We start from the raw sequence: 25,557 nt of genomic DNA on the forward strand, positions 1-25,557 counted from the left end.
AGTGCCATCTAAATCCTTTCCCTCTTTTTTTTAATCTTTAGAGGGTCACCTCCAACCACGAGCACAAGCAGCTCCAGCCTGACAAATGATGTGACAAAACAACCAGTCAGTCGGGACATCACAGGTGTAAGACCTGCCAATGTTGGCAACGTGGGGGTTCAGTACACCCCCCACTCCCACCAGTTCCCCAGGACAAGAAAAATGTTTGACAAAGGGCCAGAACAGGTAAAGAGATTTTCCTTTCAGATCTCTGCTCCCCCGGGTTTTGTTACACTTTCTGCTCTTTGTATTTTATTTCTATACATCTCTTGTTCTCCTCTCCCTGCTGTTAACTCCAGGTTGGCTTCTTCCAGCCAATAACATAAAAATTAGTAGGTTTTTTTCTTCAGGATAGATTTTGTTTCATAGTTTTTGATAGGGCATTACTCACTTCTGCTGCTACTAAGAAATGTTTAATTAGAGCTGATTGTTTATTCTTTCATAAACATTTGTCTGCCTGAGTGATAATTCAGAGTCAGATCTGTGACCCTCAGAAGCTTGCTTTCTCATAAACTCAGCAAAGCAGGGACTGAGGAGAAAAGATTCTTCTCGAGACACTAATAGGTACTTTTGCACTGGAATATTCCCCTTTTTTCCAACAGCCTGTACCCCCCCCAGGCTCTTGGCAGCCCATTTTCACTGTGAACAGGAGAGGATGGGAACCCAGGCTGCTACTGGGAAAAGCAAAGCTTGTTACAGGTCACCCTGCTGGAAGAGAGCTCATCAGTCAAGAGCTGGTGGGAGCTGTAGGAGGACAAGCAGTGACTCCTCCTTGCAAGCCAGCAAGGATTTTGCATACATTTTAGCTTTCTAAAGACAGTCATTGAGTACTGGGCATTTTTCCATTTACAGCAGGATGAAGGATTGATGTGGTGCCAAGTAGAGCAATCAGTCAGATTTTGGTATGTGCAAAGGATTCTTAATGTCACCTTCAGATGAGTCAGGGCAGATGAGTAGGGTTGAGTGCAGGCACAGTCAGGTGTGCTTGTGGCCATCACCTGGAACAGAGGTGAGTTTACCAGTGGACAGTGTTCCTCAGGATTCAGCCATCTGGCAATAGTTTGTGTCTGCTTCTGCCTCTCACATAAATTGGCATTTCTGCCTTCCTTTGATGAGTGATCTTACAGAAGCTTCCAGAGGGGGAGAGACAATTCCTCTGTGTGATTACAAAACAAATTATGTTGAAGCTTTAGCAGGAAACCTTTACTACTCCAGCAGGATGGCTGCACTGCTCTGGATTGTGTTTCTGAAAAAAAGGATAAAACCTCATTGAATGGAGTTGTCTTTGTTTTCTTTTTAAATGCCTTGTGCTTTATAACAGATATTCAATCCATGTCTGTCCTTGATGTGAGGCTCTGTCCCACTGAGCTTTGTCTTGATGCACCTTCACTGCTCCACTGTTTTTCATGCCAGATGCTTGGGAGACCAGGAGAAAACTCATCATGTTGATGATACATTGACCTTCCAGTCCTGATTTGTACAGCATTATTTAATTATGTCTTGTGCCAATGAGGAAATCTACGCATTTAAGAATAGTTAATGCAATGCCTTACACCTAGGTGTAACAGTTTCCTATCCTTGGCAATGTGTTTGAGTGTTTTCCTGCCCCGTGGGGTGCTGAAGGCAGGCTGGGGTGCCCAGGGGGATGGGGGGGCTGTGGTTAACCCTGCTCTCTCTCTCTCTGCACAGACTGCTGACGATGCTGATGATGCTGTTGGACACAAAAGTTTCATTTCAGCCACGGTGCAGACTGGGTTTTGTGACTGGAGTGCCAAGTATTTTGCTCAGCCAGTCATGAAGGTAAATCCCTTGTTATCTCTGCCCATGCTTTCTGTATCCCAGCACTTCAGCTCTTGGAAAGTGCTGCTGTCCTGAGCACAGGCGAGTGGCTTTCCCAGCTCTTTTTCCCTTCCTTTCCCTCCAGTGTGGGCAGGGACAGGAATGGGCTGCCTGGCATCCTGCTGCTCCAGGGAGCTGTGGGACCTCTGTGCTTAGAAAGAAACAGGCACCTGCTCTAGGTGCCTTTAACTTAAAAAGGAGCAAGTGGAAATGACTGGGCAGTGGCATGAGTGCTGGGGGAACTTTCTGAAGCATCATTGTGGTTTTTTTAATGTTTTTTTTTTGTTAAAAGGGAGTCAGTCCTATTTTGGAAAAAAATGAGGGTAATAATGACAGATCTCTGAGATCTCAACGAGTGTGTGCTGGTAACCAAGCTGGTGTTATGTGAAATGAGAGACAGGCTGAAGCCTTGTGCTAGGAAAAAGAAAAGCAGAGCTCTTAAGAGGTGGGCAAAGATTGTCAGTGACTGGAAGCAGAAACCATTAATTTCCCAGAATCTTTTAGCCAAAGATCAGGTTTCAATTTTAAGTATGAAATAAACCGAGCAGTAAATCTCACTTTATTGTAAGCAAACAGGATAAGGCAAAGCTCCAGGTGCCCTGGGAGTCGAGCACCACAAACTGTAACAGAACTTGCAGCTTAAATTCTTGGAGGTACTGCAATTTCTGTGAATAATAATGCACAGCCTGTGTTAATGCCATTACCTGAGCAGTTCAGCAGCTGACGTTTGTATCCAGCTGCTGACATTTTAATCTCAATAATGAAGAAATTGTACACTTTATGGGGCAACTCTTATCCCAAGAGTTGCCACTGAGCCATCCGTCACCTCTCCTTCCAGTCTCTAGGCATGGGAAATTGCTTGCTGAGGTGAGGTAATTGCCCCCAAGTTTAAGGATCTCAGAAAACCAGTTACCTGGCAGCCAGCTTCTGTGTAGCTTTGATTCCTTTAGAGAATCATCAGGAGGAAAGAGTGGATGGGGAAGTGATTGCCTGACACTTCCTCAGCTGCTAGTGAAATTAACTGTCTCCTGGTATTGGTAGCAGAAGAATTCATCAGGACGTGTGTGTGATCTGTGGGGTTGGGTCAGGCTTTGGATCAAGGCTTTCTCTTACCAAGGAGTTGCAGTGCCCTTTTTGGGCTTCAAGAAGAGAGAACAGGAGGAGGATGTTGTTCCATCTCTTAGCTCATATTAAAAACATTTGTCTGCTTTCTAAGGGAAGCTTTTCCCAGGGATGAGGGGTGTCTTTATTAATAAAATAAATCATGGTAGGCAGCCAGCCAGGGGCAGGAGCTGTGTGTAGATGGGGTTAGTACTCCAGGTGCATCAGCAGCCTGCACTGGGCTCTGCTAGGAGCAGCCAGCAGCAGAGCCCTGGGTCTTGTAATAGCTGCCCAAGTGTTCTCCTTTGGAAACACCCACTGCCCAGGGGGGTTTCTGAGCAATGTTTTAGGTAAAGTTTGAGCAGGATGAAATTGTGTGTTCTAAATAAAACAAGGAATTGATTTCCCCATTACTTCTGTAAAGCAGCTTTAAAAGGGCGAGTTGAGGGCTGGAGAAGAGGTTGTGTGTGATGCTGCACTAGCAGGGAATTCTCTGCAGTTCTGTCACTAGAGTGGGTGGAGTGTTTGCAAGGGATGGGGAGGAGTCCCTCTGCAAGAACTTCCTCTGGTGTTTCTGGATTTTGCTGCTGGTGTAGCCAGGCAGGACAGGCCACCCAGTGACTCGGGGCTGGTTTCCATAGGGTGCTCCTTTCCTGGAATCACTGTTCCTGCAGTGACAAGGAGCAAACAGCCCTGGCTGGTGGCTGCTGCCTTTTGGGAGCTTCAGCCTCATGAAAAAGGCAAAGGGTAAAAATCTACTGAGTGCTGATGGAGAAAAATGACGTTGATGTTTAATTCCAATGCTTCATTTGGAGATGCTGCCTACCATCATAAACAGGGAAAGACAAGACAACTGTTCCTGTAATGAATAAACATAAAATGACTGTGAGTGCATATTAGTCATATTTAATTTATGAATTTAGTTTTGCTTCATAGATCTTGCTCTGAGAATGCTTTCACTGGAAAGATTGAGGGATTAATTTCCAGTGTAAATCACTGGCTCCGTTTCAAGCCATCACACCAAATTTGATTTATTGATTATCTAATCAAACAAATGGAGAAAGAAAATACTGCATTGTGAATTCTCAGTGTGCCAGGAAAAACAGACACCTACCCCAGCTCTGATCTCTACGGAAGTCTTTCCTCTTCCTGAAAACTCTGGTGGCAAAAGGCTGTTCTGCAAACCACAGGCAGTCTTGGCCAGAGTGGCACAGGAAAGCCTGGCTGCCAGCTGTCAGGAAGCCCTGAGTCAAGGAGCCAGCATCTGTTATTTCCAGGACTGGCAGAACATGCAAGCAGGAGCTGGTAAGGATCCTGGAAGGTGAGAATTACATAAGGAATCCTAAATCCCTGCCTTCATTTCTGTGCCTTGTCTTGGCCGCAGCTCAAAGTCCTGGTGGAGCAGTGAGCCTGAGCCTTCCCCATGGCTGCTGCAGAGACAGCAACCAGAGGGGAACTGAGCTGACTCCTGGAGCCATCTGCTGAATCTTCCCTGCTCCCCCCGGATGCAGACTTCCATGTCAAGAAGGAGATGGAGCGTGAAAGAAGAAAAACTTCACTGCTTTTCAGATGACACTGTTTGGGGGGAGGTGTTGGCATCATACTTGGTTTCTGCTGGAGTGGAAGCTCTGGGAGGCCAGGAATGGGTGGCATGTCAGCACCCTCCTCCAGCAGCACTGCTCACAGCTTACAGGTCCCTCAGGGAGCTCTGCTGGGACAACTGAGAGCAGCCAAAACTGAGCTGCTCCTCACTAAAAGTGAGGACTCTAAAAGTGTCTCAGATGACACTTTGGAAGGACCCACGGGGATTTTTCTGCATTCTTGCTGTCTTTCTTCACTCAGAGCTCCATGACCCTTCTGCAGTATTGCAGACTCGTGCCAAGTTTCTTTCTATGCAGGCTCAGACCCTGACACTTTCTCTTTTTAACTTGCTTATTCACCAAATTCCAACCAGCATCCAACAGCTGACTGATAACTATGGGACTGGTGAGACCCAGAGTCTGGATCAGAAGTGGAGACACCTCGAGGGAGTATCAGGTGCTCACTGAGTGCATTTTGGGCATTTTCAGCCGTGATCCCAGCTGTGAAGCCACTGGACACACAGCTCCTGGTGGAAGCATCTTTGCAGGAACCTCCCTGATGAATTCCAGGGTGATGACATCCCCTGTCTGAGAGCCTTTGGCACAGACAGGATGGTTGGTTGTGTCAACTGTACCAAAGCCAAGACTTTAACATGTGCCCTGAGTGCTCTCCCACTGCAAGGGGCTGGATTGCACCGTGACCTGACACGTGGATGTGACCATGCTGCAGAGACTGCAGGAAGAGCAGGAGGGAGGAATCTGCATTACTGAGAGCAGATGATAAAAGCAGCTGCCTGTGCTCTGCCTCTGTGGAGGGGTTAAGTTATTTTTCTTCAAACCTGAAAAGCCCAACACCTCCTTTAGTCTGATATTCTTTATCTGCTGGAATGCAGAGTGCTTTGCTGAGGCACCAGCTGCCTGCTGCCTAGTCCTGAGCTCTGCAAGCTGCTGGGTGCCTGCAGGAAAGCTGCCCATCCTGCTCCTTCCCTTCTCTTCCCCCAGCCTTTCAGGTCTGCCTCTAATTTATTCCTGAAGAGGCTGGATTTTCATTAAGGTGTAATATCTCAGCTCTTGAATCTCCTTTGATGTACTTTATCTTAGGTTTGTTTATTGCTTTACATTATCAGTCATTTGTCACTGCCTTTCTAATAGCTGTTGTACTCTTGAAAAATGGGAATAGTGCTGCTTTTTTTTTTTGCCAGGAGGAAAGGTGAGGGTGGGTTTCTTATTTTTTATTTAATTTAAAGAAGCAGAAATTCAGCTCAGTAGTAGTAGTTCCCAAGGTGTAGTGCATTTTGAAGTCAGTGTATGTAATGGTAATGGGCAATTTAAGTACTTCAAGGAAAATAAGTGTGTGTGTGAGCAATGGGGAAGGAGCAAAAGGTCTTTGTCTTTTACATCCCCTTTCTCCAAGAGTTCCTTCTTTTAGAACAGCCATCATTTCCTTCACCAAAAGAAGCTAAATTAGAGTCCTTTGGCTCAGCTCCTTCATCTCTCCAAGGCTGGTTCCAGAGCAGTGATGTTACTAACCTTGGATAACTTAATGCCAAAGAGCCATGATGCAGAACTCCTGCAGTGGTTTTGGGGATGAGATCATAGGAGACCATTCCCTTTGATCCTGTGCTTTGATGCAGGGCAGGAACACCTGAGCTCTGCCAGATGCTCAGAGCAGCACCTCAACTTCCCAAATCCCTGGCAGGAGCTGCCTGGAGTCTGGGTGCCCTGCCCACAGGACAAGTTCTGCAGGAAAGCTGAGGCCCTGACCCAGGGGCTACAGAGTGTGAATAATTATATTAAACTAGATCAGTGTGCTGCTCCAGGCCACGCTTCAGATTTGGGTGGAAGTTTGTGTGTAATCAAACCAAGGTGACCCAGGGACAGCATTTTCTCGTATCCAGTTCTGGTGTGGGAAACTGAAACAAGTGCCTTTACCTGTAAAGGGGATGTTGGGAACTTGAGTATCTTGGGGATTTGAAAGTAAAGTAATGCCTTTTTTGGCCTGCAGTCTTTCATTAGCAATGAAAGGAAGATCTTAATGTATTCTGAGCTTTCTATCTGTATCAGAGCTGTGTTCTCTAATCTCAGAATTGCTGCGTGATGCTTTTCAGCTGAAAAGTGTTAAGCAGAGTAATCTGTATTGCACCAACCTCAGGCGTGCACTGTTCAGGGAGCAGAGGGGTTGTGTTGTCTGGGGAACAGCAGAAGGAGATCCCTCACCAGCCCATCTGAGGTGGCACAGCAGTGGCTGGTCTGGAAGTGTGTGGCTCCTCAGAGACCCCATGGCATTCACCTTGGAGAAATGACTCAGACAAAACAAAATACAGGACAAAAGGAAAGGGGAAGAGATTCCAGCTGGTGGGGAAGATTCAGGTCAGCAAGTGCTCAAGTATTTAATAACATGAGGTCCCATGAGCTCCTCTAGTTACTGTATTTACTGCCTGGAGACCCTAAGGAATTAGGGTCTTAGCAACACATGCATGTCAGGCTAAGATGTGTTGCAAAGGTAGTTCATGGAGTTTTGATGGTCACTGTTGTTTTGTGTTGTGATTATGCTAAAATCATGAAAGATCCCAGAAGAGCATGACCTGGAGAGCCAGATCCGCAAGGAGAGAGAGTGGCGGTTTCTGCGCAATGCTCGGGTCAGGAAGCAAGCCCAGAAGATCATCCAGAAGGGTGAGTGGTTCCTCTCTTGTCCCCACTGCAGACAGCTTTCCCAAGCTCCAAGCACTGCACTTACTCAAGATCCTGAGCTGTAAAACCCCAGGTAATGCCCTGGGGCTGGGAAGGTGCCTGTGGTTCCCCCGTGCCGGTGAGGTGATGCTGCTGGGGCTGTTTTGCTGATAGTCGCTCACCTTTCCGTGCTCAGCTGCTGATCTTCTTCCCCAGACCAGGGGAGTGACCACTTAAAACATCCAATGTCTGCCTTCCTCTTCAAAAATGTAGCCACAGAGCTGTGTTGGAGGATGGGGAGGTGGGTGGCATGTGGGTTGCATGCAGGTGCTGAGCTGTAGCGTGGCCCTGGGCCGTCTCACCTGCCGCAGCCCAAGAGTGATGACTCCTTGGAAGGAGGAGAGGGCTTTCCATGGGAGCAGCCTTCCCCCGGATGGGAACTGAGGGAGCATCTGATTCCCAGCACAGGTTGTAGCTCTCCAGCCCCCTGGGCTGTGGGCAGCAGCTCCTCAGCCGTGTACCCAACCGTGAGAGCCAGAGCAGCCATGAAATCGATAATCCACAAGCCCTGGTTATTGATCTATCCTTTGGGCTTTTCCTTCCTATCCTGTGAAGCTGGATGGGTGCTGCAGGTTCTGTTTGTAAGGGACAGAAGGCAGGCTCTTGGAGGCTGGGGCTCAGAGCTGTAGCCAGGCTGAGGAGGCTCAGAAGTTGGATGTGTGTCCAGCACCATTGACATCTCAGCCACATCTGTCTCATTGGCTGCCCTGCTGAGCTCTGGAAATGTTTGCTTACTCCTTATATCCCATTATATTTGCAATACTTGCATGTCTGGTTTTATATGTGCTCACACATCTCCTTCTCACACATCTCGGGTTCCTGTGTCACTCGTGTGTGCTCCCCAGAACACTGATACTGCTTTTATTTCTGGCTCTCTGTACCTCTACCAAGGCTGGAACTCTTTTAGCACAGGAATTATTCAAATATATTGGAAAGCAATGCAGGATCCTCAGGAATTTGCATGTTCAATTTATTCCTGCTTGTTTCTGGAACAGGGGAGCCTGGGAGATGGCATTGCTGGGAGCTTTTCTCCCGTGGGGGCTGTCCCTCTCCTGGGATGCTCACCCAGCCACGCCGAGATGGAAATAATCATTTGCTGGAGGAAGAAGTGCCCAAGGCTCAGCCTCCTGCTGCACCTCCTCGTCTGGGGGTTTGCTGGGCTGGAGTCAGTACAATGGGCAACTTAATATCATGACACTGACGAATATCATAAACCAGAGAAACACAGAAATGAAAGTGGAGCCCAGGGGGTGGCTTGGGAGACCTTTCTGAATACAAAGAAGGGGATTTTTCCTGCTCGCCTGAGGAAGTTAAACCTTCCTCTAGACAGCTTTCATATTTTGTTGTTTGACCCGAGCAACTGAAGTGCCAGTATTCATTAAAAAAAATGAAGCTGTGTGAAATACTAAAAAGAATTAAAATAGGCTTACAGTCTCCTAATGAAAATTAGATCGAATGGATGCATTCTAAACCAAACTGAGTCAATGTCTCCTGTGGGCTTATGGTTTTGATGAATTCGTAGTGTGCCAAAAAATGGCAGTGTCAGGGGTACCAAAACTGCTTGTGAATAGCAAACTGTGCTGAAGAAAAGATGGGAAAGGTCTTTAACTGTTGTTTTAATGTCTCCCTGGAAAGTACATATTTCATTTGCAAATTAACCTAAAATTGAAAAGAACTTAAATGGAAGGTTAAATAAATAAATGACAAGCTAAACTGAAATACTGAGTTTCAGGTTGAAAAAAACATTATTTAAAAAAAAATACTGATTTTTCTGTCAACACAAGCTAATATTTCTCTGGGCTTGGTTGTACTTGCTTGCTGTGCTCTCTGCAGTTCCCAGGGTAAAGGACCCCTTGATTTGTCACCACAGTTTTTAGTTTATAGCTTAAGATCTGGGACAACCACACAGAGGGGTTGTGCTGCATAACTGGGGTCTCAGAAGGTTCTTGAAGGAGGGAAGTGTCGGGGGGTCTGTTGGTGAGGACTGGGAGCAGAGCGTGGTGGTGGTTCTGGGGAGCTGGTGGGCTCTGAGGTTGTGGTGCTGGCAGGCACTGAGCTGTGGCTGCTTCCTGTCCCCCCAGGCATTTCCCGGCTGGATGATCAGATCTTCCTCAACAGGAACCCGGGGGTCCCCTCCGTGGTCAAGTTCCATCCCTTCACGCCCTGCATCGCCGTGGCTGACAAGGACAGCATCTGGTAGGAGCTCCTGGGGGTCTCCAGGAGGGGCTTGTCCTGCCCTTGGATGGGCTGGGAGCAGCGTGGCACTGCCTGTGGATGGGCTGTTTGGGGTGGCACTGCTGTGTCTTGTCCCTTTTCCTGTCCCCACTCCCCTCCCCAGCCATCCCTCCCTCCTGCAGGGCAGAGGGACAGAGCAGAGTCCTCCCTGAGTTCAGAGCTGTAGCTGTAAGCACTGTGCCAAGTCCTTTTCTGTGGGAGCTGCTGGGTTTAGAGAGCTGCAGAGGAATCCTGACACTTGTGGTAGTTCCTTCCAGTTGGGCTTTTATGTTTCTTTTACAGCATTTTGTTTTCAGTGTGCACGAACTCTAGCTTTGCTGTACTGAGTAGATCTCGTGTGGCTTGTAAAGAGAACAATGAACTGATGTTGGGTTTTTTTTCCTTCCCCAGTTTCTGGGACTGGGAGAAAGGGGAAAAGTTGGACTATTTCCACAACGGGAACCCTCGATACACCAGGATCACAGCAATGGAGTACCTGAATGGGCAGGACTGCTCCTTGCTGCTGACTGCCACAGGTAAATAACATTTTCCCACTTGTGAGGGCAGCACTGGGGGGACCTTTGTGGAATTCGGGTCCCTGGGAACTGTTCTGGGCCTCTTGCTCTCCCCTCTGTGGGTTTGGCCCAGCCAGACCCTTCCCTCCCCTGTGCTGCTCTCAGCTGAGGAAGTCATCTCCAGCATCAGCCCTCAAAGTTGTTTCTGGCAGACCTGAAATCTCTTAACTCTTCAGTAAGTGCTGCAAAGGTTTTCAAATGACAGACCAGACACTTGCTGAAATTATTCCCAGTCCCAGCTTTGCTGCATCACTCTGAGCCTTTACCTGGGATTGCAGGTTCACAGGAACCTCCTGTGAGCAACTGTGATCTTAGTTGGTTACAAGCAGCCCTCCAGACCTGAAAAGGGAATTGTGCTGCAAACAAAGTAGAAGAAATCTAATTCTCCTACTTGTGCTGTTTTTAAGTCTAGAGTAGGCAGGGCTTAGTTTGAGCACGAAACTTCTCAAATAATTCTGAGTTTCTCTCTGGTCTGTGGATCTCAGGCAGGGAAACCATTCTCTAGAGTGCTCTGTTGCATCATGTAAGGGAGCATGAAGAGCCCTTCCCCAGTCACTGCTCTGTGAAGCTGTGAGTAAGATCTGCTTCTCTCCTTCTAAACCTGTCAGTCTAAGTGTTTTCAATAGCTTTTCAAACGTTGTGCTGAAATTACAGGCTGGGTGTAATTAAGAGAGGCAGAAGAGGAGATGAGAGGGCAATCAGGAGGTTTTCCTTTCAGTTTATTGATTCTTAGCACAAAAGTTTCACAGATAGGGAACAAATTGAAAAAATACATGATGTTCTTGAAAGATCTGCTGCTGATGGGCTGGGCTTTGATTAAACTTCTGTGGGGTTGTATTTTGTATTAGTAGGGTACTTTTGTGGCTCTCAACACTGATAGTAAGGAGGACAGAGACAAATCCTAGAGAAAATGACTGGGTCAGAGAAATGGAGTGACATCTCATGTCAGGTGTTATTCGAGGGGAGGAGAAAAGCTCTTCCAGAACATTTCCCAGTAGAACAATGGTTTGTCTTCCACGGGTGTAAGATTAGAGAGCAAAAACAAAGCTAAAGGATTAAGTTCAAGTGACACTCTCAGCTTTGGATTTTTCTTCAGCTACAGTTGTGCTTCTGTTCTTCCTTTGCTGTGCACAAGTAATTGTGAGCGTTGCACCAGCAGTGACCCTGCACTGTGTTCTCATTTTCTGTGCTCCCCAAGATGATGGTGCCATCAGAGTCTGGAAGAACTTTGCAGACCTGGAGAAGAACCCAGAGATGGTGACTGCCTGGCAGGGGCTGTCAGACATGCTGCCAACTACTCGAGGTGGGTCCCCAACAAGTGTTGTGGGGGGGACACATAAAAATGATTTGTGATGGTGTTTTCTTTTTTTTCTAAGGGTGGGGAGAGTAAAATGGGATTCTCAGCTTCAGCCATCAGTAACATCCTTGTTCAACAGTCTCTGCCTTCTGAAATGGCCTTTGGTCAGGCCTTGCTGAGGAATTACTTTTCCAGTTCTCACAAAACAAACCAACAAAACTGAAAGCCCAGTGCAGGAACCTCACACCCATGCAGAAGAACAGCCTGAGCAGGTTCTTGCTGCTGAGCAGGATACAAAGTCCTTGTCTCTTACAAGCTTCACAGCAGCTGTCTTGCTCAAGTGTTCCTCTTAACTCTGTTCCTAAGGAGAGAACTGTAGAACAACGGTGGAACTGGGCACTGCCCTGCTCACCATGACAGGATGCTCTTCCCCTCTGGGTGGGATTTGGGCTCATATAATGCCTCTTTCTGGTGGGCTGCTCAGCCTTTGCACAGCTTTGCATGTTGCACCTGTGACCTTCTTTAGCCTGAGCTCAGATTTTGGCAATTATTCTTCACTGTTTATTGTGGGTCAGGAGGTGGCAAGAGAGCATGGAATCTAAATCTGACACTGGCAGAAGGACAGCACAGTTAGACACTGACCTCCTCTGAACGTTAGAAAAGTTGGATACAAAAAGCTGTAAAAAGGAGCCTTGGCATCCAGCCACACACAGGGTGAAACCAGAAGTCCAGTTTGAGTAGCCCTGAGGTCTGCTCTAGGACACTAAAGGAGAGACCTGGTAATGTATAAATGCCCTAACAGTGATTCTCTGTCACTTTAATACTTTTAATCAAGGCTGCAGGGGTCTGTAGATGTGCTGTAGTTCAGTCAGCACCTGCAGGACTGATTCAGGAATTGCTGGAGGAGGCTTCCTGGCTTGTGCCACGCAGGAGGTCAGATGAGATGACCATCATAACTCATCCTGACCTTAAAATCTGACAGTTCTCATTTCTGAGCCAATGTGGTTCATCACAGGAGTCTGACACAGCTCTTTTAGCTATTCATTGGATTTCACTGGTGCTGCCTTGTTGAGCTTGTGTTTGTTGTTTTCCTGAACACCTCGTGGTCAGTCTCTGGTGTTTTAGGAAAGAGAAACCACGTTTGAGGTGACTTTAGGCTCTGTGCCTCGCTGCAGTAGGCACACAAAACTGATTAGAAGCTGCTGGAAGTTTGCAGCATGCTGTGAAAGTTGCCATGGTCAGAACCTGCTCTTTGCAGAGATGCTGGGGGAAAACAGAGGTGGTGCAGGAAGTGGGGAAAGGCCTGGATCTCCTTAGGCAGAGAAGAATCATCTCAAGTTGCCCTTTGTAGTGTATTCAGTTGGTCTGTGTGTCTTTCTTTTCAACATCAGCTTTCCTGAAGGATGCAGTTGTTGTTTGCCATCTCTGGATTCAGGATCTTGTTTCCTTGGGGCTGGTAATGGACTCACCTAAAAACTTCCCCAGGCTGCTCTGATCTTGGGCTTCTGGCTCCATCATAGGTCGTGGCCAGGGAGGATGCTGGCAGCTGAACTCCTTTGGGCAAGTCCCATTTTCCTGCCTTACTTTCCAGTGCACCTCACCAAGGTGTAGCATTTGCTGACCATACCTGACTCTTCAGAGGCCTTCAGGACAGCAGGGAGGAGTTTTAGCATCACTGCTGGACAGTGCAGAACTGGGGAGAGCTGAGGCAAGAGCTGGTTTAGCTCTGAGAGGTGAATGCATTGGTCAAGAGAGGACTGCTGAAACTTTTAAGTCTCTTCTCACCAAGACGTTTTTTCCCTTTTCTGTCCCTTATAGTCTTAAGTAGTCTGGGTCCTGTTGCGCCTTTGAGCAATAGATCCAGGTTCAGTAAAACAGAAGGACAGATTTCTTTGTGGAGAGAAAAATAAATGTAGTGACTTCAAAAGAGCTATGTGGATCAGGTCCCCTTGGAAATGAGACTCTTGAGCAGTTCTTTTGCTGCCAAGACCATAGCTGTGGTCCAGCACTGGCTTATAAAACTGAAGATGCATCTTTGAAGCTGCAGAGCTCAGGAGTTTCACAGAACTTTGTTTGCTCCTACTATTGATCTCCTTCTCTCCTCTCCCACCCTTTTCCCTTGTGTCATACTTATCTCTGAATTTAATAATTTTCTTGACAGCAACCATGGTACTGACTTTTCTCAGCAGTTTTCCCACTTACAAAAGGAGGGAGGAATATGCAATAGCTAAACACATACTTTGGAAGCTTGAAAAGCTTCCCTGGGTTGTCCCAGTCATGGGAGGTCGACAGTAATGTCCTCAGGGGCTGCCTGAGAGGGGGGAGCAGACCCCAGTGAGACACAGAGCTTAAACTTTCACATTCTGTAAAGGACTTGTGGTGTGCAGCCTGAGGAAGGAGAAAGGAGCTGGTGCAGCCAAGTTCTTGTGTTAAACTTGCCCCCCCAGTTCATTGCACTTAACAGCTGACTGGGGACCCAGGGTGGGTGAGTCTTAATTTAAACCCTGGCAAACTACTGTGTGGGACCCTCCTTTCTGTCTGAGAGTTTTAGATGTTGATTTTGTTTAGATCTGCACTTGTGATTGAGAGCATAAACCTAACGTGCTCTGAAGCTGTGATTTCCCAGCAGGAGGTTTTGGGGGCCCTGGCAGGACAGGAGGTTTGGAGGCTGCAGGGGGGCTGAGCTGGCAGACCCCCATCACCCAGGGCTGTGTGGGCCTGGGGGGCACCCAGGCTGCTGGTGCTTCTGAACAAAGCAGCCATGTTCTGTCCTGCTTCTGTGTGACAGAGGGAAAGGAGCCCCAATCCCCCCTTTGGAATGACTCTGCCCTTTAAAGCAGCTCAGTTCTGGAATCTGGAAACCCACAGCAGTGTGAGCAGCTGCCTCCCAAGCACCAGAGGTGTCTGCTCAGCCTTCCCACAGCTCCTGGGGCTGCTGCAGATGCCTGCCCTGTGTTCCCTTCTCCAGTTCAGCAAACAGAACCAGTACCTCTTCTCTAGAGGGGTTCTGGGGGTGCCCAAGGGGCTCCCTGTCCAGGCTTGTCCCGAGGTGCCTCTCACTTCCCCATTTGCCTCCCTGCTCTGGTGCTGCCTTCTTACCCAAGGGCTGCACCCTGCCCCATGGCTGTGGCTCACTCAGGGGTGGTTTCACTGGGACACCCCAGTTGTTGTCAGTCTCTGTGTGCTGGTCAGTTGTCCCCTGTCCCCAAGGAGCCCCCGATGCTGGCTGCAGGGGGCCCTGCCCTGCCCTGCAGAACCCTCATGTTCTGTGCTGGGGTTGTTTGGGTTTCTCTGTCCCTTCCTGATCCGCTGCAGAGCAGGGAGCAGCCCGTGCAAAGGCTTCTCTCCTTCTTCAGGAAGAAGTGCCAGGCCTGTGCTGCTGTCCCCACGCTCACTCCACACAGACCAAGTGGCTCTCCTGGGAATGCTGAGGCTGAACTGGTGTCTGCTCTCTGCCTGGAGGCATGTGCTGCTCTGGGGGCTTCTGCTGCTCTTTTACCTTCTTGCCTTTAATTTGAGTTGCTTTCTCTAATCCTCTTTTTTTTTTTCCAAGATTTATTTTTGCTCTGGCTGTGACCACCTTACCCTTCACATCAACCCCTTAACCCCTGTCTTCTCACAGGTCTGGCCCGAAGGGTTTCAATCTATCTTGACAGAAGTAAACAGGGAGGTGAGTGCTTTCTTTCCTCTTACCTATGACCAGCTGGGGTGGGAAGGAGCTCCTCGTCTGGCTTCGGGTTGGTGGACTGGTTGGTTGGTTGGTTTTTGTGGCACTGTTTGAATGACTGCTGGTCCTGGAATCCTTGTGGTTCCTGGAAAGCTTTGCTGCTCCCACCTCTCCCATTCCTTGCCTTGTGTCTGCACCAGCCCTGAGAAATGCCAGGGGGTGTCTGTGCTCCCTGGGTCAGCACCTTCTCCTCCCCCATGCTGAGGTTAGGGGGGATGTACAAGACACTATTTCCAGGAAAGTTTCAAAGCATACCTGGTCAAAAGGGTTGGAAGGACAGGTTCTATACCTGAGCCACCCTTAAGCCAGTGTGGATTTTACTGGTGTTAGTTTGTAGCTGTAAAGATCGTGTGAGGAGGAGAAACTGATGAATCTTCCCCAGGAGGCTTAGGATAGTGGACTTTTGACAAGGATATGCCTGCTAAATTTTATAAATTCTGTTCTTTCACGTGGAAGGAAGGGAAATGAACTCCCCAGCTTCCATCTGTGGAAGCCAGGACTGTGCAGTGTCCCCTCCTCCACCCCCAAGGTCCTTGGGGGAAACAGATGTGTCTGATGTGTCAGGGCAGCCACGTGTGAGCACCTCCATGGGTGTTAGTGTTGACGTAGTCATCTTGGGTTATTCATCAATTATTAATATTTGCTGACTGATAAGCACTGAGTGTGTCTGTAATGATGAACAGGACAGAGATGTTCAGTGCTGTGTGACTCAGAGCTCTTCAGCTTGAGCTCTTTGCAGATCTCTCTCTTCACTGCTCAGAGATGCAGCACTTGAATAGAAATTAGCAAAGCTGCTGTGTTGCTGGTAGATGCCTGGCTCTGCCTTTCACTCAAAAAATCCACTGGCAAATGGAAAGCCTAAAATTAGCAAGACTTGGCTGCAGGGAATTCCCTGCTCAGTAAACGGGGCATCCGAGCAGGGTAAGGAAATCCCAGGCACTCCTGGCTGATCGATGCTGCTGCTGCCCCAAGCACGCAGATAACTGAGAATCAATAAAATGCATTTACAGTGGTTTCTGGCTGGGTGTTCTGGTGAAAAATGCAGTGAAAGGATTCCTTCTATTCCACTTAAGAAATCTAAAAAATGTATGAGGTTAGCTATTTGCTTTACAGAAAAATACAGTGACAATATTTAGATAAAATCTACCGGGTTTGTCACTCAAGATCAGTTGTTGCTTAGGCTTCTGTGGGGGATGCTCAGTGAAAGGAGGACAAGGGACTGTCTGTTTGTTCTGGCATTGCTGGGTGCTGTGTGAGGGCAGGAGTCCTGGGGCAGTGCAGAGCAGTGGGAAGGGAGAGCAAGAGCAATGGTTTAATGGTCTGGGTGGGAGGGAGTCCCTGAGGTCTGCAGCTGGCACATCCAGCCCAGCAGGAGGGTCAAGGTGTGTCAGTGTGACCCTCTGCCAGGATACATCACCTCCTGTCCCCCAGCTCTGCAGGGCTCTCAGCACAGCCCTACTTTCATTCACAGGAGGTGCTGTGAACAAGAGAACATCCATCTGACCTGTGCCCACCTCTCTCCATCGCTGCCTTGTAGGGGCTGCTGGTGCTGCTGTGTTCACAGCCATGATCTGTCTCACCTTGAAAACATTGACACTGGTGTAAAGCAAGGAAAAATAAGCACATGCCAGTTCCCTGCATCCTTCCTGCTCTCCTGGGGCTTCTGAAACAAAGTGAAAGACGTCAAATAACTGCTGTGCAGCAAAACAGGACCTGGGCCTCTGGAGGCTCAGCTCTGCTTTGAATCCTGCTGACTCCTCCAGCAGTCAGTCAGGGATCCAGATGGGAGAGGGTGGAGGGGCAGCCTCAGCACCTTCTGAGCAATACAAGTGAGCAGTGAAGTGGAAGGGAGGGTTTGTGGGGAGCTTGGCAGAGGGAAACCTGCAGAAGGAGCTGCTCAACCAACTCCAACCTGAACAGAGCCCACACTGCAGAGCAAGAGGGAGAGAGAAAAGTAGAGTGAGTCTGCCCACATCTCCCTGGGGGTTGGTATCTTGTCCTTTAGGAGTAAGAAGTTTGGGAGAAGTGCCTTACTACTGGTCAAACTTTTTAATGTCAATAGAATAACTGGAGAAATTGCAGCTCCAGGGGTTTGTGTTCTTTTAATTGGATTCCCAGCATCACAGCTACTCCTCCCTTGCTGCGCATAGTCCTCGGCATAAGAGGAGTGACACTTTTTGAAAGGATGTTGTAGAACTTAATGATGAGTGAGGTCATACAGCCCTCCCTCTGTTTTCTGGAAATTAAAGCAGTGATGGACCTTGTTGATCAACCAGGAGGGACCACGATACAAAATAATTCATCATTTGGAATCTGAGATTGTGTTCTGTGGAGGTATTCCTGCTTCCCTGGAAATGCCAAGTACAGCTTGGCCACATTCCAGTAGCACTAAAAATAAGTGCAGACCCTGGTAATGCAGCTGCTTTCAACATTAGGGTTATTTATTGACACTTATACAAGGAACTATCCCACCCAGAGGAATACCTGTTGCTCAGGGGGAGTTCTGAGGGAGCAGCACAGAAAGTTGCATCAGGAGCAGTGTTGGGTGTGTGCTGCTGGGTACAGAAACTTGAATTGTGTTGAACTGCAAGTTAAAGACTCAAAAAAAAAAAAAAGAAAAACCAAACAAACCAACCTGGAAAAAATGAACACAGACCTTTAAAAGTTTCATCTGGGCTCTGGAAGATTTGTTTCTCATCACCTGAGAACATTCGAGTTCTCCCATAGCAAAAGTTATCTGCACTGATGAGGCTTCCAGGTGGTGCTGTTCCTGGGCTCCTGAGAGCATCAGAGTTCTGCTGCTGGCCCTGCTCCCCCTTGCCCCTGGTTCCTCTGTGCTGTCAGCAGGTAGGGGCTTGGTGAGAGGTGGCAGGGAAGGGACAGCCCAGCCCCGGGGCTTGGGCAAGGAGCCGAGATTGCAGGGGTTTGCAGAGTACTTTCCTGTTTGCCAGAATCAGCCTGAGAAGCATCTCAGATGCCAACCCTGCAAGCCAAAACGCAGCAGGCGAGCTGCAATCTCAGTTGTAACATCCTGGAGAAGGACCTCTGTTAATTAAAAAGGAAATTATGATTAGTATTGTCCCACATTTGCTTCTCATCCCAAAATACTAGGAATTTAACATACAAACATGAGCCAGCACTGTATCATTTCCACCATGAAAATGCTTGCTTGTACATAGAAATAGTTCAGCTCTTGATGTCTCGTGTCATGCTGTGCCTGTCATCTTTGAATTTAACATTTTGCAGTCTGAGGAAGCTTTCCTTCCCTCTTACATGCTTGTGAATGACTTCAGTTTATGTTCAAAGGCTTTTCTTCTTTTCAGACACATCTGAATTCTGGTTTAGTGTTTCTAGTTGCATCCTGGGGTCCCTTTTCCTCTTTTCCTTCTCCCCCAGCTTTGTTAGAGCATCATCTGGGCTGCAGATTCCTTGTTACGTGGTCAAAATGCTGCACCTGCCTCTTCCAGAGCACAGAGGTTTTCCCTTGCAGGGACTATTCAAGTTCTATACAAAAGGCAGGAGCTGTACCATGGACCAGCATCACTGGATGGGCCTTGGAGCAACCTGGGCTGGTGGGAGGTGTCCCTGCCCATGGCAGGGGTTGGGACTGGATGATCTTTAAGGTTCCTTTGCACCCAAAAAATTCCATGATTCTTTGATCATCTCCCTCCCTTCTCTCCACCCGTGGGCTCCTTGTCAGCTCCTGGTCTGGGGCCAACCCTTGTCCTTTCTATCTGGTCATCTCAGAGGAGAGCTCTCTGCCATTTTACTAAAGCAAAGCCCCTCTGGAGCTTCTGCCCTCAGTGAAACTTCCCTGAGCCACCTGGATGGCATCACTGAACATCCCCAGTCCTTAAATTCCCAGCAGCTGAGCCAAGACCAGCACCAAAGCCTCCCCTTGGGATCCACTGTTCCTGTCCCCCTCCCCAGGAAAGACACTTGGGACCACAGCAGGCTGGGGACTGCTGCTACTGATCAGACTGAAGGGAAAGATTGTCTGCAAACTGGGGAATGTAACTGGAAAATTGGGATCTTTAAAACTGTCTAAGAGCACATTGCCTGCTTAGCTCCATCCGCCCTGGTAATGGCAGTATCCATCTCAGCCTGCCAGGTTCATCTTGTCACACGGACCATAAACAAGATGACAAATGAAAACACTCCAGTGATGTTTATCTTCTAAATCACTGCCTGCTTGTTTTGCCTCGGATCCCTAGCAGCCCTCTGAGCTGCCAGGCATCCAAAGTAACAATCATTTGACTTGCAAGGCAAAGATCCCTGCTCCTGGCTCAGCTGAGAGCCCCGAGTTTCCTGCGGGAGGGTGATGGACCTTTGGTGAACATCAGCAATCTTCTCAAGGGTATGCAGCAAGATCAGGAAGCAGCTGGGGTGCCATGCTTAGGAAGGAGAGATGGGCAGAATGTTTTCTCTGGGTCTGTGTAAAATGAGGTCACTCCATCATCTTTGATGATACCTGGGTGTTTATAGCGTGCCTTGTGGTGCATCCTCTGTGCCCTGTAAAGGTGTTTGGTAAAAAGTACTGATGGCCCTTTGGTGGCAAAGAGCATGTTGGGGTAGGTGTAAATGTCCTGCTGGGCCTAATTCCTGGTGTTGAATCAGGACATTCACATTTGTACCTTCTGGACAAGGAAGCTGCAGAATGGAGCTGCAGGAATCCCGCGGGATGTGGCTGGAGCAGGAGCCTGCAGTCCTGGTGCACTGCAGAGTGCTTCCCCACCCCGGGCTGTGTGTGGTTATGAAATGCTGCTCAGCACCAGAGTCTGAGCTTGGTGTGGATGAGAGGGTTGAGCTGCAGCTCTGCACAGCCAGGAGGCTGCTGCTGCCTCTGTCGGAGGGAGAGCCCTGGGAACAAACACAAAACGTGGAGCTGTTCTCTGGTTCCCTCCTGTAGCACTCCTGGGAATTTTTTTGTTTGTGGTTTTAATATATGAATAAGAATCTCCCTGGAAAACCAGTAGGTTTGGGGTTGGTCAGCCTCTGCAGCACAAAAAGCAGCAGGTAATTGGTGTACAGCTCTCTGCAGTAAGGAAAACGTTTCTGTGCTGTGGAGCCAGCACACAGGTACAGAGGAGTCCTTCCAATTAAATGTACAGGAATTGCTCCTCGGAGATTTGCCCCACCAAGTCAGGGGTTTCATTGCCAGCTGCTTCCCAAGTCCTGGTGACTGGTTTGTTCTGATCCTTGTGTGCTCTGTGCCAAGGGGAGCCAGCTCACTTGATGGCTTTCAGACATCTTATTCCCCCAGCTGGGAAGGGAGGTGACATCCACTGAGTCTGCTCTGGAAATTGCTGTAGCAGCAGAGTTCATGAGTTCTTGCAGTCTGTGAACCTGTCTGTGAGCAGGTGCCAGGGTCAGGTGTTTTGGGCATAGAAAATCCCTTGTAATTCTCTTCCAGCATGAATGGGAGGTTTCTCTGAGCCTCACCTAGCCTTCAGCTTGTGCCCTCAAAATGAGGAGCAAAAGCTCCTGTAAGTGTATTTTAGCTATTGTGATTGCTGAATGTTCCCCTCGTACCTGTCTCCACAGCACATTGATTTTCACTCCTCCTGAGCTGTTTAATTCAATATCTTGTAGCAAGGACTTTGCTACTCCTTGTTTGGAAACATCTCCCTTTAGCCACATATTTCTGTTAGAATGAGGAATCGTGGTAATCCAGAGGCTCTCAGGTCTTGCTGTGTGACATGTCACCAGTTTAGTCTACTTTAATCATTTAATCCGGGGTTCTCGAAAAGTGGGTAATTTATTAAGACTCTTTTGGAAGTCTCAGGCAGCTTGGCAGCATCCCTGGAAGGCTGCATTCACCTGCCTGAACCTGCACCTCAGTTTTTCTGAGAACTTAAGGCAGACAAGAGGTCAAAGACGTGTTTGGAGGACGGATGGATGTGTGTGTCTGTCATTTTACATTTCCTCTAACAACGACAGTTTCTGTAGCATAAGGTGATAAAAGCTGGAGTTCTGATTAGCTCAGCTCTGCCTGTGCTGATGCAGATTCATTTGCACCCCCTGCCTGTGTTTTGTCATAGGAGCAGGAATGGTGGTTGACTGGGAACAAGAGACGGGGCTCCTGATGACATCGGGAGATGTGAGGATAATCCGGATCTGGGACACAGACCGGGAAATGAAAGTCCAGGTAACATCTGTGTGTCTGTCTGCATCCCTTCCCCTCCCAGGAGACATCCCCTGCACAGCCAGAGCATCGCCTGGGGAGAGCTGCTCCCAGCCTCACAGCCCTGGGACAGGACAAGTGAAAACCCAGATGAAGTTAGTGAGCAGGTCAGGGCCTCCCTGGAAGCTGCAGTGTCTGGGCAAGGCGAGGCTGGGAGATCAGAGGTGTTGGAAGGCTCTGGGGTTTCCCGTTAGCATGGAATGGAAACAGGAGTTTGCTCTGCAGTGCCTGGCTTGGCTGTCAAAGGCCAAGGGTGCCTGCCAGGCTCCTGAGAGCTCCCTCAGCATCCCCTGGGGAGCTCTGGGGCAGCACCCTCTGAAATGGGGCAGCAGGAAGCAGCTTTTCCCTGGGCTGTAACACTGCAGGCGTTGGTGTCAGTCAGGATCAAGTGAAAAGTTCTCAGGAATGAGAAGCAGAAGCAGCATCCATGAGGATGGAGCCACCAGGATGGATGAGATGGAGAAAAAAGGGAGACTAGTTTTCAAAGCTGCTAGAAATTAATTACCTCTGGATGAACACTAATTACAACACTTTGACCCTGCAATGCACGATAATTAAGCCTATGTTAATCTTAATTACTTTCACGTATTATTTTTTTTCCCTATGTAAATTAGGGAAAAGTAACATTCGGGAGGTGAAAATCTTTTAAATTATGATGATTAATGATTGTGTTGAAAGTATCTAAAACCACGTTGTTTATTTTTTAATTGCAAAGATTGGTTGTGTTGAAATTCAGGAGACTGAAACTGCCCAACTCGGTAACGCCAGGAAAGTGAAATTCAGCACAAAGAGCAGCGTGGCTCTGGCATCCCAGCTAACAAAGGTGCCTTCCCATGCTTTGAACTACAAAAAGTGAACCCCTGGAAGCACTTGGGATGTGTCTGAGGAAGCAAGTGCTTCATTTTCACTTCTGCTTCAAAGGCAGGCAGTGGGGCTGGGCAGCTGGTGCTGAGCACAGCCCTGGATCGGTGCCCGCAGCCGCAGCAAGGCTGGGGAGAGGGGAATGTGCACAGAAGCAAAAATGGGGTTGAGGTGTGAAATTAGCTAATGCATTTCTAACGTGCCTCCCGATGGTTGTCTTGCTTTTCTTTGCTTGTTTTTTTACCTGCTTTAATTGAAAATGTTTCTCCTCATAGGAGGTGTAGACATTTTCCAAGTAATTCCATCCCTTGTGGCAGGTACAGGGTGGGTGGGTAAAAGCCCTCTCCCCACCCCAGTTGTCCTTGCCAGCTCCAGCCTTCTTTTTCTTTTGCCATGTCTTTTATTTTTTTTTTTTTTAATACACACAGTATCTGGCTTTTAATGAGAGATCCTGGATCTGCTTGTCACATGTCCCCAAGTGGGGAGGGGAGGTGGCACAGCACTTGTCTCACTTTATCTTGTGTGGGCGATTCTCTGGGACTGTGTTGTGGTCGGGCAGTGGGGTAATGACCCTCATGATGGAAGGAGGGAGAGAGCCAGGTGTTTGAAAAAAACCCCAGAATAAATACAATCTGAAAGGGACTTCATAGCTGGACCCATTCTAGGAAAAGGGAGCTACCTCCTGGGACAGTTGTTTTACAAGAGGCATTTAAATTAGTTTCTGGAACTTATTTGGGTGTTGATTTGATGTACAAGAAGGGCTAAGACCTTGCAGCTTTGTACCTTTTTTTGTGTGGGTGGAATTATGTTTGGGTTTGTACGTGGTTTTACTGGGCCATGAGGAGTTTTTGCTCTCTACAGGTGTATTTGTCTTACCTGACTCCAAATAGATCCAGTCCCTTCTGCCACCCCAGTGGCATTTACAGCTTGTACACAGCAGAAATGGTTTATGGAGAAATCACTCCTCTGGCCATTTGTTTAACTAATTAGGTGTTCTCAGTAGAGAATGATATTAACTCCTCCTTCTTTTTGCTTAATCAAGCTGACTGATTAGCCAGAGCTGCCTTTGCTGAAACTTCTCCTCTGGGCCCAGCTCTTCGGGTCAATCGATGGCACTTGTGGCTCAAACACGTGGCAGGAGCCGTGTCCCTTGTCCCCAGTGTCTCCACCCCTCCTTTCTGGTCATGTCCATAGTCTGTAGAAAAGCTGCATGCTGAAGCAGAATTCCAGGTGGAAGGTGGTCCAGCTTTGGATGAATTTAGAGGCTGCGGAAAGGAAGAGGAGGAGGACGCGGGGTCTGTCTGGTTTGGCACCTTGACTGAAAGAGAATGAAGTGTCTTCTCCTTGGGGATACAGACTTGAAGACACACGATGGTCTCAGCTCAGCCTGTGTGTGCCCTCTCCCTAGGACATCCCCACTGGAGCAGACAGCTGTGTCACCAGCCTCTCCTGTGATTCCCACCGCTCGCTGATCGTGGCGGGGCTGGGGGACGGCTCCATCCGCGTCTTTGACAGGAGGATGGCTCTGAGTGAATGGTAACTGCCCGTGTCCCCCCAGCTCACTGGGACCCTCTGGTGCCTCCTCCTCCCCTTCAAAATCTTTCTCTCCTTCTTCCTCAGCCGTGTCATGACCTACCGAGAGCACACAGCCTGGGTGGTGAAAGCCTACCTGCAGAAGCACCCTGAGGGCAACATCATGAGCGTCAGGTACAGATTTTGCTGCTGGAGCTGTTTCCTCTCAAGCCCACGTTGCTTTTCTACCTCAAGTCTGCCTCTGGTATCCAAGGGCTAAGAGGGCAAAGCTCTTAGTTTCACATTTGCTTTGGTAATTAATTCCTGATCCAATCTGGGAGGAGACAAGGCAGAAAAGAAACGTGAAGCTCTCCTTGGAAGCCTGGTGTGAGGCTTGAGAGTAAACAAGAAGGTGGCTGTGCTGAAATCACTGTCACGAGGCTTGTGAGGGAGGAATGGAGTGAACCAGAGAGCTGAGCTGGGTATGGTATCTTATGATTGTTCTTTATTGCCAACATCTCCATGGGGTCATTTGAGAGAGAACACGAGGAGGAAGGCTGATGTTGCATCTGTTGGGCATATTGCTGTGCAGGATTACTTTGCTGTCTAGCAATTTTCTACACATAAATCTATTTCTGCTGCCTGGTAAATTCTGTGGAGAGAGCAGCATATACTTATTTGGCCATTAAAGAACAGCAGAATATAATTTATTGTCACAAAGCCACTGTTTGCACACAAAGAGGCCCTTTTTTCTTGATTACAAAATGAAAACAAAACACAATATTCCAGGATTCATAACATTCCTGAGGGGGGGGGGTTGTGGACCAGCAAAAATGTATTAAGATTTTCAGAAAGGGGATTATGTGATGCAGCTGCCAGATTTGTTGAGCTCACATATTAGAGTTTTTAATCTTCCTTTCTGTAATCTCTTTCAACAATCCCAGGGGTCAGGCCTGTAGGTTTGGCCAGCCTGGCTCATTTTCCCCCTCTCCTCAATGCCCTTCTCAACTGGTGGTGCTTTCTTTTGGGACTGAAGAGTTAGGAGACAATGTTGTACTTCCAGAGGCACATGGTTTGTTGGAACAACTCATGTTGCTCTTGGTCTCTCCTAGTTCACTTTTTTCTTCAGCAGACAGCAAGGTCCAAGAAAAAACAGTGTTAGGACTTGGCAGGTTTTTGGTCTAAGGGCTTCTTGAAAGATTTGAAGACACTGTGTAGCTTATGGAGCAACCTCAGAGAGACTTTTCTCTGGACCAGAGAAGCTCAGAAGGGTGGATAGACCATAGTCCAGTCCTCAGTCATCAAATCCAGGGCTGCAGGAAAAGATGCAGCTTCCCGCCCCCCAGATGTGGTTCTGCTGCTGTATTTCAGACACTTCCCTTAACAAGAAAAATTATTTGTATTTGAAAGGTACTTGAGCTCCTAAGCAGAGTGTCTGTCACTGCCATTCTTGCTTTCCTCACTCTCTCTTCCCTGATGAAGTTCCCAGGGGGGCTGACACATCTCCTGAGCATGGGCAGGGTTTGTTCCACCTGGTCCTCAGAGCTCTTTGGGCACTGAGGGTTTGTGCCTCTGTGTGCAGACATTTGGTGTAATGGATGGTACCAGCAGGGCCCATCTGCTTAGAGTTTTCTAATACAATTTCCTGCTGTGAAAAGGAGAAGGAATTTGGGTCTGACGTGCAGCTGGGGGTATTGAGTATGACATAGCAGGGAAGCTCAGTGATGAGCTGTAAGTGATAAATAATGGCTCAGTGCTGAGGGCAGGGCCAGAGCTCTTGGTACCAGGGGTAAGTGGGAGTTCAGCCCTGCTGCCAGGGCTGGCCTGGCTTTCTGATGGAGGTGGTCAGCTCACAGTCAGGCGTGTGGCTGTGTCCCCTGGGCTCTGGTGTGGGGACA

The 25,557-nt window shown here is 48.3% G+C and overlaps 1 protein-coding gene across 3 annotated transcripts in view; it reads left to right on the forward strand.

Moving 5' to 3' along the window:
* The window catches only part of RPTOR (regulatory associated protein of MTOR complex 1), a 112,476-nt gene that overhangs the window by 82,556 nt on the left and 4,363 nt on the right, over nucleotides 1-25,557 (forward strand). For 2 of the 3 annotated variants that reach the window (XM_008494694.2, XM_030461663.1), the window contains 10 exons: nucleotides 42-225; nucleotides 1,729-1,839; nucleotides 7,127-7,232; nucleotides 9,371-9,485; nucleotides 9,915-10,039; nucleotides 11,277-11,381; nucleotides 14,998-15,045; nucleotides 21,144-21,250; nucleotides 23,556-23,683; nucleotides 23,768-23,854. In XM_008494694.2, coding sequence (XP_008492916.2) covers nucleotides 42-225; nucleotides 1,729-1,839; nucleotides 7,127-7,232; nucleotides 9,371-9,485; nucleotides 9,915-10,039; nucleotides 11,277-11,381; nucleotides 14,998-15,045; nucleotides 21,144-21,250; nucleotides 23,556-23,683; nucleotides 23,768-23,854 — 1,116 coding nt within the window. The remainder of the gene's footprint in view (nucleotides 1-41; nucleotides 226-1,728; nucleotides 1,840-7,126; nucleotides 7,233-9,370; nucleotides 9,486-9,914; nucleotides 10,040-11,276; nucleotides 11,382-14,997; nucleotides 15,046-21,143; nucleotides 21,251-23,555; nucleotides 23,684-23,767; nucleotides 23,855-25,557) is intronic. The other variant, XM_030461662.1, reaches the window with a different exon arrangement.

This window comes from Calypte anna, chromosome 18 (genome assembly GCF_003957555.1).
Source record: "Calypte anna isolate BGI_N300 chromosome 18, bCalAnn1_v1.p, whole genome shotgun sequence".
Lineage (NCBI taxonomy): Eukaryota > Metazoa > Chordata > Aves > Apodiformes > Trochilidae > Calypte > Calypte anna.